Genomic DNA, 20,379 nt, shown 5'->3' on the forward strand with positions numbered 1-20,379 from the left:
TTTTGGAAAATACAAAAATATAATAGATAATTAAAGGAGGATTGACAAAGGAGGACTAATTGCTTTATATTTTTATTCCTTCATATCTTGAGAGCTAGTATCATTTCCAAATAATAAAACTAAGAATAGTGATATGACCCTTGAAAACTCATATCTGTGGAAATAAGATGCTTATCAAAAAGCATTCTTTTGTAGATGGAAACACTAGCTGATTATTCAGTCCTGGCTACTATAATGACTTTTTTTCTCTTATGTACTTTACTGCATGTGATAGTGTTTGCTTATTCAGAAAAAAAAAATTATATTCTACTTAAGTCTTAATAAAATAACAGCTAGCAGTTACTGAGCACCAGCTACATGGTTCTGATGTAGTAAATCATGTAGTTCTCATACAGCTTTCAGGAGAAATTTCCCTTGTGAGGAATGAGTTACCCATTTCACAGGTGAGGAAACTAAGGCATAGACAGGGTAAGCAATTGGTTCCAAAACATTTAGTAGTAATCAGTGGATTTGAGATATGAACTTTGTGTCTTAGTCACTATAGTATAAGGAACTTGCACACTGTGAGACAGATATCTAATAAAATCAAGTTTTAGTGAAGGACTTTTTTGCAATCCATAGTAAGATAAACATACTCCATCTGCCTAAATGTTACATACTGAACAAAAGTTTAACATAAAAACACTTGTCCTTACTATGTGTAAAATTCTCTGATATGTTCAATTCTGTTCTGTTCTTTTTCACTAAAAAATTCTAGTTGAATCCCCAAATTGTGTACATGTGTACATTTGTTTCACTAATGGATTGAGACCTGCAGTTTGGAAAGCCACCATATATAAGGGACATATTAAGATATAACAACATTAAAGGAAACTAATAAGTAACAGGGATGCTATTAAGCACCTACTATGTGTCAAAGTACTGTCATCAATATTTATATATAAATCCTCAATTCTTATTACAACTTAAAACGTAACTTAATCTTTTCTCACAGAAGAAACTGGAATGTGGAAAATTTGAGATTTGTCCTACAGAGATTAGCCTGATCAAAGTTCCTTCCACTTTCTACTCTAATAATAACATTTAAGTATTATTAAACAATGAAGTCTGTTAAAAAAAAAAAAAAAGACACAGGTCTGTATTTCACTAGCAGGATACTTACTCAAAGGTAATATCTAATTCACTGCTACCCAGTAGTTTTTAAAACCTGAGAGAAACTATAATTAAGAAGGAGTGTTGGGGAAAAAAAAAGAGTGTTGAAGAATACATAGTCTATCCATTCTCTCAGAAAATACTGTTTTTGAGTCAGATAGTGCTCTAAATACTTACTGCACAGTCCTCATTTAATCCCCATGATGCCCTGAAGAGGCAGGTGCTATAGCATTATTAGCCCCACTTACTAATAAATTCTTGTGCCTCCATTTCTTCAAGTCACACACCTAGTAAGCAGCAGAGCAGGTTTCCAACCCAGGCAGTCTGACCTCCACTCTTACCCTTTCATTGAGCTGTCTCTCAAGTTCAGCCTAGACCAAATCATAATGCCCACCTCCTCCGTTCTATCCGATGTGCGTTTTGCTTTAATGTGACATCATCGGCCTCTGTGAAGAGTAGATATGAGGTCCTGTATAAAGAACAGCACCATCATACTCAGCATCGTCACTGTTTATCACGTCCCTTACGAGGACCCGGGATGAACTCCTGTCCAGTCACTATATCAGAAAGATTCTACTTTAACCACTAGTTGGTTTTTAGCTTTCGTTACTGTGAAATGGGAAACTGAACAGCATTTCCTTCTTGTGTTGACTATTAGACAACTTACTTCCTTTCTTCTTCGGTTCCAACTGCTCACTGATACTTGCTTACTTTATTTGGTGGAAGTTGATAGAACCTTTTTTGTAACAAAATCAGAATACATAGTCATTATTAATTTTCATATAGCTGAGGAAACTGATACTAGGAGACATTTGAATAAAGTACCCCCGTCTGTAGCTCATAGTTTAGCCTTGATATCGGTGCTGACATATTTGTAACCTGATTCTCCCAAGGCTGCCTAAGTTTGTGTGGAGAAATACATCCTCATCACAGTCATCATCCTAGGTTCACCCCTGTGAGTTGTGTGACCTGAGACAGTGCCTGTAATCTCTCTGTGCCTGTCTCCTCACTGTAAAATGGAAATAATAATAAACCTACCACACAGGGCACTTGGGCAGCAGAAGAGTTAATTTATGTAAAGTGCTTAAAACAGTTCTCAGGACATACACCTAGTGCAGGTCATCACCCTTCCTGTCTCTATCTCCTCCTCCTCCTCCAACTCCTTCCTCTTCTCCTTGACTCTTGCCTCTGTTGTTTATGGAGAATTTCTAGCCCCCATTAGAGAGTCACCCTTATTTCTAAGGCTTCCCAGCGATGTCTCACAAGGGCTCACTGTCAGTTTCCTCAAGTGTTTCACCTCCAGCTTCTTCCATCAGTGCCACATGAGGGCTCCACCCCAGCCCCATGTGCAGCTACCGACCCTTGTGCCTAGCACGCTCTTTCTCGATGCTCAGAAGCATGCAGGTCTTTCAAGTGTACCAGCCCCTGGAGTCCTAACACATTGCTTCTGTGCCACAACTGGGCCAGATCTTATCATCTAAACTCTGATGCAGTATTCCTTCTGCTCTGAGTTTCCTGTATCCCCTCTCTACATGGAATTGAACATAGGTCCTTGGGCTTAGTCAAAAACAATATCCTCAACAGACACCATGATGCCCCCCCCATCCTCCTGCCCTCACTGCTCCTTCACAAAATAGCCTCTGCCCTTGTTCTCCTCTGTCAACACCCATCCCTGCCAGTTCACTAAACACATGCAACCACATAAGAACCCAAACTTGGGATTGGCGGACACCCTCCTATGGATCATTGTTTCCTGTGTTGATGAGTGATCCCCAATTGGATCACAAATTGCTTAAGGTCAGAGAGTGTGTCTGAGAATTCCCACCTTCATAACACAGTCTGGGACTGAACACAGAGGGGGTTCTCACAAACAGTTGTTGGTTAACTGATTAATTGGCATTGGCCTTGATAGCTCTTGGCCAGACCAGAACAAGAAAGCCCTTTGGGGAGGGAAGTATTCACTGTCTCAGGGAGAGTGACCCAGCATCCCAGTTAGTATAAGACTATCTCTGTTTTCACACTGAAAGTCCCATGCCCCAGCTTGGTCGTGGGCACACTGAGAAGCTTGGTCACCTACCACTAGGACTCGTCAGTACGAAACATGCCCTTGACCCTCCAGACCAGGTACCAGTCCTCTCATTCCCACATCATGTGCCTGCCCCTACCCCTGGACACACACACACTCGTATTCACTCGCAGGATCAGCACCATTGTCCGTCCCCTGCTCTCCCAGCTGGCATCACGTCAGATAAATTAATGGTCCGCAATCGCTTCAGACTTCACTGACCGAAGGAGAACGTGCTTGTCATCTCAGCCTCTTCCCTCCGCATTGTGACCTCCCCAGCTGTCACTCAGGGACACTCACTTTTCTCCAGTCAGCAGAGGGCCTGGGTAGAAACGCAGTGCTCTCAACGCTGAGAGGCTAGTTTCCAGATATTGCTGGCTTCTGCCTTCTGAATCTCTGTGGCATAATCAGGAGATAACGCACTTTCACGTGTGGGGTTGTCATTCTTGGGAAGTGACGGCTGAGGAGAATCCCTGGTATGTGAGCCCCTTACACCTTCTTCTCTCCCCACAGCCATAATTGCTCCTTTCACACTGGTGTCATCAACCGTTCTACCAGGACAGCCTCACCATCTGCTCATGTGACACCAACATTATGGCCTCCCTCCATGCATTCCCTAAATGGGGCTGGAGAAGGCAGCAGAGATGGCAAGTGTGCCAGCTGGCACCAGTGACAAACCTAGACAGTGATGAATCGTGGCCCAGGACAGGCAGCAGGAGGGAGGACGCCAATGGCTAATTGTGCACTGTCATCAGTGCTGCGAGGCGGACCTCTCTGCTCGTGGAAGCAGAGTCAACGTGCTGTCTCTGTTCCTACAATGAGTGCTTCAGCTTCTTTTTAATATGTGGTCACAAGAGAATGTTCCACAGAAAAGCAACCAAGAAATCAGGACCTGAACTGTTCTATTTTTGCTTCTGTGCACCTCTAACTGAATTACTGGGGACGCTCCAGGGAGTTTGAGGACAGCTTGAAAATGACAGGAAGGGGTTTCTGACTGCTCAGGGGGGGAGCCAAGGCAAGCTGACTGCTTTTGATGGGTCACTTCTGCACTGGGGGCTGCCCAGGATCCCGTCTACCTCTGCCATCCTGAGTCACCTGCCCTTGACTGACTGACTGATTCATTCATTCAGTTCTCTCTGAACGCTGCTTTCAGGATTAAATTGGCCAAGCAGCAATTCAAGCTTTTTCCTATAGATTTCAAATGTAGGCATACCGACCATGGCTTTTTAGTGTTGTTACTATTGATTTTGACATATATGATGTTAAGACAATTCTTAGGTTTTAAAAGTTTCTTTCCTCGGTTTTGTATTGAGTCCTCTTACATATATATGTATATATGTATGTGTGTACATACATGTTTTTGCTTTCATTTACTTTACTTTCACCTTGCCCTTTTTTTTAAGTGGAAGTGGTAGCACAAAAATAAAATATAATATTCTTCCTCAATAGAGGGGGCTAGATGCCATCTTTTGTTTGTTTGTTTTATGCAAAAAGCCATCTATCCTGCCTGTTCTCCAAGCAGATTTCTCCCAAGGGCTGTTGATGCTGAGAGAGAAGAATGTGTTTCCCGCCACATAGATGAGATACTCAGAGATCAGATCAGGCCTGTGCAAGAGACAGAGAGAGCCCTAGAGGCAAAGCCCACATACTGTTGGAATCCTAGTGTTCTCGCAGCTCCAAAATACTCAGATCAGCTGGCTAGATTCCTTCCCATTGGGTCAACTCAGCTAACCAGTGAAGCACAAAAGAAACAGAAACATCGTGTCCTTGACTTTATAAACTAGCTGCCAGCAGAATCACCCGTCATTACCCAAGTCTCTTCTCTTTTGCTGAAGAGAAAATAAACAAAATGCTCGAACCAGCAGAGACGGCTGGCATGAGCCTGTAATTTACACGCGGTGCCAATAAACAAGTTCAGGCGCACAGAAACACTCGAGTGTCCAGAGATCACTGGATGGTCAGCACTTGTGACAGGGAGGAGGGGGAGAAAATGCCAAAGAGAATGTCATCCTTGTAGAGCCAGAAACAAATTGTATGTGAGGGATAGTGACTGGGAAGTGTGATTTGGGTCCTACCTGGAGATAAAGAAAGGTGGTGATGGATGAGACCAGAAGGTAGAGACACATTACAGTTGGAGGTACTCGAGCCTTCTGAACCAAAGAGAGAAGACAATGAGTTAAAGAAAATGGAAGGTTTGGGGAGCATTCTTAATCCAAATGACCCTTAAAGGAAGTGATGCTTTCTACTAGAGTGAGGAGGAACTACAGCGATAATATCCCAGAAGTAGACACTGTGCCTGGTTTCAGAGATTGGGCAGAGGATGAGGCTCTGCTTCAGTGCTGTGGCTAAAGAAGTGGATATGAACATGGATAAAAATGCCAGACGATACCTGCCTGCATTAGAGTTGAGCTACTGTGCCTGCCCCCGTAACTCTCCACACTTCTGTATAGCATGCCTAGTTGATGCCATAACGCAGGTGTTTTTTCTCCTGGGGATCAGAAAATGTAGGTTTCTAGTTCCAGATTTAACACTTGTGGCTACATGACCCTGAGTTAGTCATTCCAAAACTGGAAGAAGAACTTTAGACTTCCAAAATTCTCAAGAGATTAGGGTTACCCCCTCCCTGCTCCATATGTACTTCCAAATAGAAACTATTTTAAGCCATAAAAGATGTACAAAGATGTCCAGCCAAGTTCTGATTTTTTTTCCCAAAATGGTTACTTTGATACTTTTAAGCAAATCAACATTTAAAAATAGTTTTCTCCATTTTAGCTTTCCTGCTTTATTGATTGTCATTCTAAGCACATGTTTACGTGTCCAATAATCTAGTGGTGGGCAGTTCTTGCTGGACCTGAGTTTTCTCACCTATGAAATAAAGATTTTAGATGGGAAGATCTTCAAAAGCTTTTCCAGCTTCATTGTAATTTCATAACCTCAAAGACCTCTTTTCAATCTACGTTTATCACCATCTTATCTTGCCGTTTTGGTGTTCCCAAATGTGAATGAGAAGAGTAATGTTGGCACTTCCGTATTTCCTCAGCTACTACTCAGCGAGTATCTGGGACATTTCTGAATCAAATGAGAGGATAATTGTATCCCTTTTTCTTTCCAAACCTTATGATGGATATATGTCTATGATAAGATGTGATCATCAGCAAAGTACTTTTTTTTTTTTTTACTGGTAGAAAACATTTTGGAATAAAGGCAAACTGTTTTGGGAAAGGATAAAAGTTATGACTGACGTAGGATACCTGCACAATGCTCTCACATATGCCAGTAATTTAGGGTGTGGTTCTGACAATTGCCCTTAAACTTTCTAGGCTTTAACTTTCCTGCTTGTTTGTTCATTCATTTATCATCTACCTGCCTCTAATATTTTATAATAAGGTAAGTCTGTCTCTACTATTTTATAAAATCTCCCATGAACAGATATCACATCTACGTCTTGCCAATTCTTATGCCACTGCCCTTTGACCTTCCACCTGTGTCCTGAACGGCCTTGGTTCCCGTGCATCCTCGGAGAGGAGGGCAGCAGAAGCCGGGTCTCTCTACAAGCCTGGTTGTGGTCTGCCTCTCAGATGGGAGCTGTTCATGACTTGCTGGAAGGTTTACATAACAGATGTTACAAGGCGGACAAGTAAGCACACCCTCCCTGAGCCAGGCACGCACCCGCCTGCCAACACCGATAGGAGGAGAGCTGCCGGGGTGATGGAGGGAGTGGGCCCTGAGGGGCGGGCCCCGCTCTGAAGCCCTGCTAATGTCTCTGTGTGGCCATGCTGTATTTTCAGCTTGTCATCATGGCTGGGACAGTGCTGCTTGCCTACTACTTCGAATGCACTGACACTTTTCAGGTGCATATCCAAGGATTCTTCTGTCAAGACGGAGACTTAATGAAGCCTTACCCGGGGACTGAGGAAGAAAGCTTCATCACCCCTCTGGTGCTCTACTGTGTGCTGGCTGCCACTCCCACTGCTATTGTAAGTAGAGAAATAGATTTTCTTCTTTGTTGTCAGATCTGAAACATGTCCTGTCTGCCTTTTCTCCTCTTTCCTCTCTCCCTGGGCGCTCACCAGCAACCTTATCGGTGTGTCCTGTTTCAGCCAAAACACAGTGATGAGTAGAGCTCCGCATAAAATCTTATTAAAATAGGTGTCTTTTACAGATGGCTTTTGCTTTTTGGTATCTGAATTCAAATATATGTATGAATATATATATATATTTAAAATGTGTGTGAATATCATAAATCAATAGGCATGACTGGCTAACACGTTAAGAAACAGTTACTGCGCTCTTGAAAAAATATGCTGTGGATAGTGTGTATTCCGAAGTGGTCTTGAGTGTAAAGGCTGGCGTGGATACAAAGACTCAGATCAGAGCCTGTATCTCCTGCCCTTCTGACTGAGCTTCCAGAGAGGCTGGAGATGAGAGAGATCTCTTGACCTGAAGTTTGCTGTGATTCACTGAGTGGCTTTGCTCCCATTACATCACATTCAATTAAGTTGCAACTTTACCCTCATTTCTTTCTTCTCTCATGAATCAAAAAAACAAAAACAAAAACAAAAACAAAAACAAAACTTGGCCAGACAGTCCTCTCAGAAGACTGTTTCAAAAGCTTAAAGCTCACAGATCTGTATTGTCTGGTAAAATGATTTAACACTTAGATATTTTCATTTTGATTTCAAAAATGACTTTGTGAGGGTTTTGAAATAAACATTTCTGTGTCTGAACATACTACAAGATCAGATTATTTGGGATATAATCTCAGTTACCATTTCCCCCCTTTCTCTTCCAAAACTGCCTCCCCTCAACCCTCCCTCTCCCCTGCCTGCCCCCCTCCCACTCCCCTCTCTTTGGGCAGTAATAAAAATACCAGTTGGTCTGCTGAGAAATGTACTGATTGATCAGACATTCAGTTCGAGTATTTTTTTTTCTATGCAAATGTTTTGCTTGCTTTAAGATGAGAAATGGAATAGAATTTTTAGGAGGAATAATATGGACATAATAAGTCAAGGTACTTTTAGTTCATTTTGATCACTAACTCTAGGCTTGACAAGACCCCCCCTTAAATGATAAGACTATGCGGTAGGAATTAAGGCTGGCAGTGATAAAACATGATCTGTTAGAATGGTTAAAAACAGAAGCTTTGCAATCCAACCTACCAGGGTTTACATCCTGCATATGTGACTTTGGGCAAGTCACTACTGTTCCGCCCATAAAAATGAGGATGATGTGACTGCCTATTTCGTAGAGTTGTCATGAGACTTAAATAAGATGATTCATACAAATGACTCGGTCAGTGCCTGGCATGTACTGCTCAGTGGTTAGAAGTAGGGAAACAAAGAACCTGGCTGGAAATCCTCACCTGCTTCAGGAACACAGACCAACTTCCTCTCCCTAAAGAGGAGGTGATTCCACTGAGAACCCTGGTGACGCTTCCTCTTTAGAGTGATGGGGGAAGTGCCCTCTCCCAGAGGAAGGCTGATCTTCATATCCTTCTTACCTTTCCCTTTTCCTTTCTCACCAGCCCAGGGAATAAGAGAAGGCATAAAAGGCGCTTATCCATGAACCTCAAAAGGTGACGCACTTCACTCCCCAAATAAAATCTGGAGGCCACGTTGGGTTCTCTCTGGAATGGTTTAATGGTGGCTCTTCCTGGAGGCAGTGGGCTTAGTCTGGAATCAGATCGAGGTGCCTTCCTGTCTCATAAAGATATTTTCTTATGTACTCAGGCATGAATCTCTGAGTGATCCTTTAACTTCCTCACATATTGTTCTCTCTTCTTCCCAGACCCAGTCCTATACTTTTTGTAATTAGTGTTTTGTTTTGTTTTGTTAAAAAAAAAATCTAAGGAAAGCAAGGGAAACAGATCAATAAAAATTATGAAAAATCACTCAATCAGAAAACAGTAGAGTTGATAAGTAAAATGTATAACCCCCTGGTTAGTCTAATATAAGAAAGGCAAAAGTTAAAAAAAAAAAAAAGCTAAGGAAGAAAAGAATATATAAACAAAAATATATAAACCTTTAGAAGTCTATAGTTTTATTTAAATTGTATATTTAATTCTGTGCCAATATGTTTACCTCTCAACTAAATTGATAATACTCTATGAAAAGCCAACTTACTAACAATGCCTTGGAAAGATGTAGAAAAGCTGAATAAATAAATAATAGAATAAATTTTAAACATGTCTAAAATTTATCTCACAAAATAGTACTGGAGACACATAACTTCCTTCAAACTTTCAAAAGATAGAAAATCCGTAACTATATAAACTGTTCCAGAGCCTAAAAATAATTCAATGCACGTTATGAAGCAAGGAAAATATGAATTTCAAACACTTAGAAAGGCTACAAACCCACGAAAGCACCCTCAATTAGGAATGTTGACACAAGCAGATAGAAAAAGATTGATAGATTTGTCTACCTGAAAAGCATTTCTACCAAAAGAAAAAGTAAATAAAGACTGCAAAAAATGTGCAGCATGAGACTCCCATGCAAATATTCTTAATACTTAAAAAGATGAGCTTCCCAAAATAAAAACGAGGACAAAAAGACAATTAACAAAACAATAACTGACTATATGCATATAAACATTTCTCAACTCATCATTTATCAAAGTCATTTTTAACAGCATTTTCCCCATATAAAAATTGACAGATGTTTTAAAGAAGCATGACCCATGTTGTTAAAGGTATAGACACTTGCAGATGATTCAAGTCAAAATGTAAATTGACATTTTCTTTCTGAAGAGCAGCTGATCAAAAATGTAGTATGAGTTTTATAAACTTCAGACCCAGTCATTAATTCCATTCCCTGAATTCATGTTAAGGAGATAACCAGAGTTTTACATAAATACAAATATTTCTGTTTAGGGATGTTCATCTCAGGGATAGTTTTAAGAGTGGAAAACTTGGCCCTAGCTAAATATACAACACTAGAGGGTTGTGTAAATCCATTATGGGGCAGTCATGTTTTGAAACACTTCTAATAGCCATGAAATAAGCTTGTGATTTAACGAAAACGTTTTTAAGAAGGCTAAAAATTGTATATAACACTGCAGGTAAAAGCTTTTCCCCTTCTGTAGGAAAATCTGAACTTCCCTTAATTTTCTAGCTCTGTTTCTCTAGAAAAATATGATATGTATCAGCTATGTTACTAGGCAGAATTAACCTGATTGGTGAACTGCATCGGGACTCAGAGAACTGTAACTACCTGAGAAGGTGCCACGTGCCGTGACTTTGGAACTTGGCATGTCCGACGTGGGAACTTGGAAGCTGTGTCTATAGAGTTGCTGCATCATATATTGACTCCAGTGGGACCTGATGAGTCTTTTAAGCCAGGGTGGCTCCTGCACCCTCCGATCCGTCTGTGGTCTTCTTGCCCTGAGCTGTACTGCTCTGCTGGACCACTGAAGGACAGGTGCTGAGGAGAAGCACCAATGCTGCCCCATTGGCAAGCTGTGGCTCCTCCCAAGTGGACCAGTGCCAAATGAGGCATGTGGGTGTCTGTGGGTCTGAATATTTAATAGACCCTAAGAGATAACGTGTGTGTGCTATGAGTATAATCCCAAATTTATAATTATACATAAAAAGACTAGTAAGAAATAAACTAAAAATTTACAGCTATTATCTCTGAGTGCTAATGGTACAGTTAATTTTTTTCTTCTCTATTATACTTTTACAGATTTTTTTTTCTAAATTCCACATCAATGCAATACTTTAAAATTGAAAGATATAGTTCTAAAACATTGCCTGTTCCTCTGGCATAATTATGAAATGACCAATTTTTAATAAGGTTTAAAAGTAGCAATTCTAGTAAACAAAAACATACATAGCCAAAAAACAAAAATAGAAAAATCAGAACTTTATGAAGAATTTTCTCTTCTTTCTGGGCAAAGAAGATACATCTCTTATTCTGATTTTCAGCAGAAAATCTTCACTGGGCTACAAATTTTGATCATATATCCTCCACCAATTCCTTTTCCCCAAATGACACAAATTGACATGGAAGTCAAATGCTCTGATGGGAAGCCAAGGGGATACGGCCAGTGGACAATGAACTGAGTATTAAGAACCTACAGTTCTAAAGGAAGAACCATTATATTGTTAATAAATATGAATGTGCTGACTGTATTGTATATACACACAAAAAAAGAAAAACTACTTTAAAAAATTACTGAATTAAGTGTCGTACTTACGAAGTTAGAAAAATAAAAGTAGACTAAATTCAAACCACATGTAAAGAATGAAATAAATATGATAAATATTGTAAAATAGAAAATAAGGATTAAAACAGAATCGATGAAAAAAAAAACTTACAGTTCTACCCTAGTTTTCAAGTATGGAACCCTGATTCACACACACATTCCTTTACCTCTGTGGGTGAAAAATGCAAAGAATGATGATGGCAGGCCTCCAAGATACATGCTGAGGAGTATTCCATAAATGATGGTGGCAAGAACATCTTTTAACTTACTTATACGCTGCAGTCCTTGCCTAATTTATCCTCACCATATTCCAGTGAAACAGAAAAGAGACCTCTCAAAGAACACAGAGAAAGTATGGTTCCATTCCCTTCATTTTTGAGTTGAGAATATTGAGACTTTAGATATTGAGTTAAGAATGCTGTAAGATTACAATTTGCTGAAGGGCACAGCTAGTTCTGTATGTGATTGGACAGGTACCCACCCATTTGGTTCCACTTTTATTTTCCTCCCGAATGAGGGGCATTGCTAGGAACCAGCACTGAGTACAGCTGATGGGTTAATGGCAGAGAGCCGAGTGGCCTTGGAACCCTGCTGATGGTGTGCCATCCTCCCCCAAGCCCTGAAAATAAGTGAGCAGTGGCAGGACAGAAAGCAGAACTGTCCCAATGCTCAGGAACCCCTCCAGGGAGCAAGGAGCCGTGCTCGTGTCTTCTGCCCCTTCCTGTGGAGGTGTGGCTTATCCAAGAGCGGCCTGTGTTGGGCCACCTGGACATGGATTCCCCAGTGCCTAACTCAGCGCGCCCCCTGCTTCCGAGATGCACCTCTCATTCTCCTCACGCTGCAGGGTCATCCTGTCTCAGGTCTGATCTGTCAAGAGAGGCAGGGAGCCCAGTGATGGCTTTGCCCCTCGTAATTGGATTACCTCTAAGTCACGTTCCCTCCATGGGTTTAGTTTCTCATCTGTAAATAAAAGATGGGATCGGGCTAAGTGACGTCCAAGTGATCTTTCAAGTTCTAATATTCCTTGAGATCCAAAAAAAAGAACCTTCTGATTGGAAGGTTCCAGATGTCAGATTCCCAATGCCCTAGTCTCTCTCTGTTGACTTTCTCTCTAGAGTTCAGTCTTACAGCTCTGTGCCTGGTCAAGTGTTTCACAGAATTGGCCCAGTTTGTGTGTGTTTGGTTTTACTTCTCTTTAAACCCATCTCCTGTTTTCCCTGAAGCAGAAAGAAGGCAAGACTCCCCAGGGGTGACTTGTGGGATACTGACTGATGGGAGTTTTCCAAGAAGGGCAGCTCCACCTGGGCTCGTCCTCGGGGTTGGGTGTGTCCTCTAGCACCCTAACCAGTGCAGAGCCTAGCCCCCTCCACCGCTGCGCACCTCTGCACATGGGCATTAACTGCAGGGACACGCGAGAAAGGCACGAGAGAAAAGACTCCACGTGTGCTTGACCCGTCATTTCCTATTCCTCCTCTTGTGCTTCGCTGTCAGAAAAGATCAGGATCATGTGAGGTGAGGCCACACGGAAGGCTGTAGAGGGACAGGCCGCTGCTGTCCTAGATCTTTAGGAAAAGCTAGAGCTGGGGGGATTTATTGTGTCCGGAACCATTTATCCAAGAGTGACAACCCCAGGCGCCAGGAAATCTGCAGGATGCACTCTGACCAACGTGGAAACCCTAGTAGCAAAGAACCGACTCAGGCCCCCTGAATAAACTCACAGACTCAGAGTCGAAGGCAGAGAGCCTGTTTGGATGAGAGGATTTAACTCGGCAGAGAATCTGATTTACCCTTATGTTATCTGAGCCCCAGCGCCACAGGGCATGAGAAAATGACTGTTAAACCTTTTTCTTGGCCTCACAATAAAGTGATGGGAGTATTTAGTATTGCAGCTGCAGAACATTTGACACCCAGCCCAAGAGAACTGAAACAGTTTGCAGTCTGCGTGCAAGTGTGCACGCACGCGTGTGCAAGATTCATTTAGGGTTTCCTCGGGAAGGACGAGACAGGCGTAATTTGATAGAAGGGCACCATTTGGAGGAAACTATGAATCTTCATTTGGGGGTTTCTGGGCCATAAACTCCCATAGTGAATATAAACGCTCTAAGTACTGCGTGGTTCACAAAGCGGGCCCTAGATAAATGCATGTCTCTTGGCTGCCAGACAACGGACGCAGCTGCCGGGGCCAAGGAGACAGTGCGGGACCCTGTACTGCCTCCTACTCTGCCTCTTCCAGGCTCCGAACAATCTCATCTGTTGAAACCCCTTTTAACACTTCATCATTCACATCTTTTTCCCTTTTGTACAGAATCACTTAACTTCCTTTTTTTTTCCTACCATTTTTTGGGTGTATTTTCTTTGTTGCTAATGTATTTAGTCATCATGATTAACATTTTTTTTTCTGGGAAAGAAAATTAATTATTATGGATTTTTTTTAACTTTAAGGAAAATATCCATTTCCCTATTTACCATCCACGTGTGCTCCAAAGTCCTCTACAGATTGTTTTTAATTTTTTCCCCTGACATCGGCCCACGGAGAGACTTGCTTACCACCTTTGAGATGCTCCTTTTAACGACTGGTGATTAGATGATTGTGTTAGGAGCTATGATAATTTGTTTCTTGAAAAGACTGCTGTTCATCTAAAAATATGTGATCATTTACTTGGTGATTACAATACATTTTACTTTTTATCAAAAGCAGTATTTTAGCTAACTCATTTTAAATTCCCTTTTATCTTGTATCCACTGTCCAGAAAAAAAAAAAAAGGCTTCAGAGACTGTCTGCTTTGAAATGTAGCATACCACCTTGCGATGCATTTTATAACATGTCAACTTAAGACGGCCTTCTGAATGAGTAGATGCCGCCCCTGGATCAAGACCAGTAAGGAGGCTCCAATCCACAGAAACACTTATTATCTCAGTTGTTGACTGATTTCCAAAATGCCATCATCCCAATGGCCTTGATCCCTATTGAAGCCTTCAGCTTTGAGAGGCACAGGAAGTGTCTAGAGCTGAACTCCCTTATTTACACTTCAGTGTGATAAAGCAGAAGGCAAGAGCTCTTGAACCAAGCACAGCTCAGCAAGTCAGAGGACCAGAACCTCTCTGCAGATCTGGGTTGCCAACGGCACTCAGCAGAAAAGATTAGAGCAGAGCATGAAGACATTAGCAGCCAGGACTTGCAGCTTAGTCTGTACAATTTAAAATCTCCTGGGTCACTTTTAAACAAAATCTACGGCAAGAACCACGCCTGTCTGGGAAATGCTCATGACTAGAGAAGCCCCCAGGGAGCATCTAAAAGTCCCCGGGACTGAAAGCTCTGAAGCTACTTAGACATTAACAGTAGGAAGTGTGCAGAGAACCCGCTCCTCTTCCTCAGAGCATGACACACAAAAACCCAGAGCGGGGCTGCCAGCCTCTGCTGCCCTTTAGGAATGCAGGTGACAGAGTTATCAGGCAGCGTGTTGACTCTGGAGTAGGCTGTGTCCACGCTGCTTTAAGGGAAGATCACTCGGTGAGGGCAAAGCCCCATGGGGTTTTAAAAGTGGATGAAGGCTGAAGGAAGGAGCATGGCAGGAAACTACACTGGCCCTGGGGGAGCTTAACTAGAGGAAGTGAGATTGAAGCCCAACTATGTAATGTCAGTTCCGATCATCAAGGCAAAAATGTTGGAGCTGAAAAAGCAACTTACAGGTCTCTTAGTCCAACAGATGAGAAACTGAGACCCAGAGAAGTCAAGTCAAGCAAGCTGTCCAAGGTCAAACAGCTGGTTAGAGGCAGAGCAGAGCTTGAGTCACATCATGTTCCTTTACTCCAGGACTAGGGACAATGGTTTTTTTTTTTTTTCTAATCAATTTCAACACACATTCTTGCCTAGACCAGAAAGTAAAGGCGACAAACATTCCTTGCATGCCTGCAGATACTTGGACATACATATTTTTAATACGCTGAATAGTTTTCTGAGTTACCCTTCTGTTCAAAATCATGAAAAAGAAAAGCTGAGGCTCAGAAAGGTTCAGTTGCTTGCCCAGGGTCACACATCGAGAAGGGAAAGAGCTGGGACTTCCACTGTGTGGCCCACCTTCAAGAAACAGCAGGAACTTTGATATTGCCAAGTACCAGAGCTACAGCTCACCTACGTGTGAGCCCAAAACATGTTCCAGGAATTCTAGGTGCACTTTTTTAATGGCAGTCACCATAATAGGCAGTGGATCCCCCTTACAATATGAAATTATAATACTTCTTCCAGTTACTTTTTTCTGCAGACTGTTTATATTTTGAAATCTAAAGGCTGTCCCCGAAATATCTCACATTCATACCACTTATTTATGACCTACCAGATCTCCTGTAAACAATGGGAAGAAATGAAGTCTGAGAGATAACACACCAAAATGATGTACTATATCCTGGGGTTGTTTATTTGCCATTTGGGTTTCCATATTTGAACTTTATCAAGATAGAAGAACTATACTCACTACTTAAAGTATATTCACTGTTATCTAAATGTCTTATATCACTTGGGATTGTAGCCGGCCTAGCTGGGGGATGAGAAATGCACCAGTGGAATTCACATGCAGTTCGCTCGCTTTACCAGACCTAGAGTCTGGCCTTGATCATTTCCCACCAGAGGGTATTCTCATTTGCTGTGAGTGATAGGATGTTTGTTAGCCAACAACCTGAAAGGCCATAATAGGCAGGGCAGCCAGGGCTGAACACATGGCGAGTCCCACATGCCCCAGCTGCTCTCTGAACAGAGTCGCAGATAGAGGTAGAGTGTGTGTGGCAAAGATACAGATGGAGGAATCCAGCCATTGCCAAAACCAGAGTCACAAATCTGCCGCAGTGGGTGAGATGGCATCCAATGTGGGCTAGTGGCCTGGCAGAAAAGCAGAGAGACCCCTTCCTTTATCAAGCAGAATCTCCCCTCTTTCTCCCTCTCCAAGCAGAGTCAGCCCTCTCTGAGACTCTAGGATGCAGGGGATGGAGAAAGAGCGCCCTCTTCATGGCCAGGAAATGCAGTGAGATGAACATCCATGAAGCCCATTCACTGAGCTCTGAGAGCTGGGTGGTTTCATCAGCAACCTTTATATGCATCACAGTCTGAACTGAAAACCAGGAATATTGCCCTACCTTTTAATTAGAAAATGACCTTCTTCCTCCCTTTCTTCCTTCTTTATGCAGCGTTCATTATTACTCAATATAGTCAGCGTATTATGTCCATAACTAGATAGACAGGTTAGTATATATCCTTGCTCTGATTTTTTCTTTTATGTTTCATACCTCAATTGTGACTTGAATATTGTTGCCCAGTAGTAACAATTCTTACACTGCTTATCACCTTTGACATGAGAATCAGGACATTTTACTTAATCTATTTGAGTCCCATGCCCTTTGGCAGGACAACTTCTGTTTGGTATGCCTTGGAGTGATTTTTGTTTACATTTTTGTGTGTGTACATGTACATGCACATGTGTATTTTTAACAAGAGTAAATTGTATGTAGATTTTCTTTCACATTATCTTGCTTTTTTCCCCTCTAGTGTGAGCAGTAGAAACCTTCAGTAAATGGAGAACTTCTGAAGTTTGCTTATCTCTGTCTTACAGAGTAAGGATGTTCCGGGCTTCTGAAATGGCTAGGGGCAAGCAATGCTTATTTCTTAGCCTCACCTGTTTGTCACTCTCTATCCCATTTCCCTGATTTCCTTTTTAATCATATGTCATTTCATGACATTACATGATACGTGTGTCAGTTTGTTTGCTTGTATTCTCCCCATTGTGCTCTGTTCACAGCTATGTCTCCAGTGCTAGACATTTCCAGACAGAACGGGTGCTCCCTCTCCAAAACTGATGAATGCAAGATGGGTATATGAGTGACTTTAGTTTAAAAGAGATACTTCACTTTGTATTACTTAATCCTGGGTTTTTATTTATTCTTAAGTAATATACCAAAAACTGCATGCTTTCTGGTCTATGTTAGGAATTTCCTGCAGAGAAATCTTCAGAGAAGTTAAGATCAGAGGGTTCTATCCACAAGTAAATCCTCTAAAGATTCCATCTCTTATTCATTCAGCAAATATTGATTGAGCCTACTATATACCAGCTCTGGTTCTAGGCACCATACAAGGGCAAAAATCCTTCCCATAAGGACATCATAGTCAAATGAAGAGGGACATACAAACAGTAATTGCAATTAGTTGGGTAGATGTCAGGATAGAGATCTGCATAGTATCTTGTGGGAGCAATGACAAGACAGGGTCTTCCTTTTCCCAAGGGGACCTGGCAAAGGCTTTGGGACGGGTAGTGACATTTTCATTGGGTCTGGAAGGATATATAATAGAAATCATTTTTCCTTCTTCATAGTCTACCTCCTTAAACCTTTATTCCAAAAGACCTTCATTAATCTCATATGCTTACTGCATTGAACACTGAATAACTACCATGTATCTTACACAGGGCTAGGCCTTGGGGATATAACTGAGAAAACAGGCAGGACGTCCCACAACAAAGAACAACAATAGTATGTAATCATTCACGATAAGGATTAGGAAGGAGAAATGCAAGGGAAGAGATTCATGTACAACCAGAATGCCTAAGCTAGTCTGTGGGATCAGAGAAAGCTCCCTCAAGGAAATAATATTTCATGTATCCGAGTGTGCATGAATTTATCCCCATCTGTTCACCAAGATAAAGAAGAGTGATGCAGTTCCATCATTACAATAGGGGCAAACAAAGCCCCTCAGCACCTTATTTTGGCAGAGGTATGTCTGGTAGCAAAGAGGGCAGGCTGAGCTCCTGAATCAATGCAAATATTTTTACATGGCATCAACCCATTAATGCCAAGGGATGCTCTGTACAAAATGCCTGTGATTCTGCACAACCATACCAGACAGCACCTGCCAAGGTGACCATGCCGCCCTTCTATCGGAGCCATCGTTTGCCTGCCTGACCCTGAGCTCTCTGTTCCTGCCAACTTCCCACCGCATTCTGACTCGCCTGTAGTTCTATTTCCACAACACTATTCTATCCTGTACTTTACTATCATGTAGGTTTTTCAGTGTTTAAAGCATATTGCACTTTGTTTTGTTTTCCATGTTGTCAATTTTAAACACAAATTGAATATTTTTATTGAATCATCACTACTAAGCAAAAGTGTAGTGGTTAAGAGAAAGGACTCTGGAACCAGGTTTTCCTGGCTCTAGAGCTGGGATGTGTGATGACCTTGGACAAATTATTTAACCCCTCTCTGTCTCAGGCATCTTACCTGTAACAGTGGGGATAGCAGTGTCTATTCGTAGGCCGCCTGCTAGAGCTGCTTCAGACATGGGCTGTGTGTGGCCAAGTCCCCGAGACCCTCAGGTTCCTCACCCATAAAAGGGGAAAACATCTGGGAATGATTCTAGTTTTACCATTCTGTAGATTAATTTCCATCACTCACGTGCTATTCATGATGTTGGCATCTTTATCCATCTAAACAGATATTCCTGTTGGGAACTCTTAAAACATTGACAAAGCTTTTCTAAAGCCATGAACGCATGCATAGCAAAGAAAAACAATTACAAGATCACACTCTTCTGGGGAAACTGTTGAAATTAGGGTTCAGAAAATAAAAATGGCATATGGTGGGGTGGGAAATGTGGCCTTTGGAACCCAATTGTACTGGGTGCCAATCTCGGTGCCTCCACATGCGACTTCTATGTTCTGGAGGGTAAGTTCCTTGACCTCACTGAACTTCCATTCTTCACCAGTAAAACAAGGATAGTACTACCTACACTCAGGACTTTGTGAGCATGAAAAATACTATGATAAAGTGCCTGACATCCAGTTTTCAATAGAAGATGGTATTATTCTTATTTTTTTTATTCTTCATTGAAGGTTCTCAAGTCTTCAATCAGGGCAGCATCACGAGTCAGAGTTGGTGATAACTTGCCTCATGCCAGCTCCTTATTTTAAATGCAGATACACTGTGCTGGGTGCTATGAGCATAATGAAGAAACATAAGCCATGGTCCCAGTCATCAAGGCACTTATGATGCACACAAAGGCATCATGATTTAAATGATTGTATATGTTTATTAGTTCAACGAGAGGTGCCAATCACAAAGAAGTGACAATCAAACAGTTGAGAGTAGGAGACGTATAGCTCAGACAGACTTGTTCAGATAAGGATTTGTCACATAATGGCAGTAGTGCCACATAATGAACTAGTGATTTATTGCGATGTGTGCCTATAACGCCCTGCTGGGCACACTGGCTGTGCCAGTCATCCCTCATCATTGCAAAGCACATCACTGAAGTTAAAAAATTCAAAACCAGCATGAGTCAGTCTTGTCATAGATTCTACTATTCAATTTGTTATTTCAACTTATGTTTTATATGACCTTAAAATTTAATACTATAGCCTGAAATCTGTCTGAAATGATCAATTATTACTTTTTCTAATTCTTTTGAAGAGTTGAATGCAAACTATTAATTAACTCTCCATCTCTCCAACATGGTATCTTTTAAAAGGATGGTGAAGCCTCAGAAGGTTTTGGGTTTTTTTTAAAGCCACTGGCCTCTTATCAGACAGCTCTCCAACTTGATGTTTCTTAAACATTCCTTCTCCAGATTTTTATTGGTGAGATATCCATGTATTTCATAAAGTCAACCAGAGAATCTTTGATTGCCCAGGAGAAAACAATTCTGACCGGAGAATGCTGTTACCTGAACCCCTTACTCCGAAGGATCGTAAGGTTCATAGGTAAGTACAAGGCGTGCTGAACTGAGCCCTCGCTTGCAGGTGAAATTTACTGGACTTGCTCAAGATGAACACACTTGATAAAATAAGCTAACCTATGGAATCATCACTGTTAAAAGCAAGGGTGGCTTTGGGCATTTTCCAGGAAGTGCAGAAATTGAGCCCAATCCTGGTGCCAAGTTAAATTTTTGAGTGAAGTGATCCTTATTAAATTGTCTTGCAAAT

The 20,379-nt window shown here is 41.7% G+C and overlaps 1 protein-coding gene across 4 annotated transcripts in view; it reads left to right on the forward strand.

The window, feature by feature from the left end:
- PLPPR1 (phospholipid phosphatase related 1) overlaps nt 1–20,379 on the forward strand; it is a 353,659-nt gene that overhangs the window by 305,059 nt on the left and 28,221 nt on the right. For 3 of the 4 annotated variants that reach the window (XM_064490361.1, XM_010977449.3, XM_064490362.1), the window contains 2 exons: nt 7,006–7,194; nt 20,025–20,157. In XM_064490361.1, the coding sequence (XP_064346431.1) occupies nt 7,006–7,194; nt 20,025–20,157 (322 nt within the window). Of the gene's footprint in view, nt 1–6,646; nt 6,855–7,005; nt 7,195–20,024; nt 20,158–20,379 lie in introns of all 4 variants that reach the window. The other variant, XM_031450119.2, reaches the window with a different exon arrangement.

This window comes from Camelus dromedarius, chromosome 10 (assembly GCF_036321535.1).
Source record: "Camelus dromedarius isolate mCamDro1 chromosome 10, mCamDro1.pat, whole genome shotgun sequence".
In the NCBI taxonomy this organism is placed as follows: Eukaryota; Metazoa; Chordata; class Mammalia; order Artiodactyla; family Camelidae; genus Camelus; species Camelus dromedarius.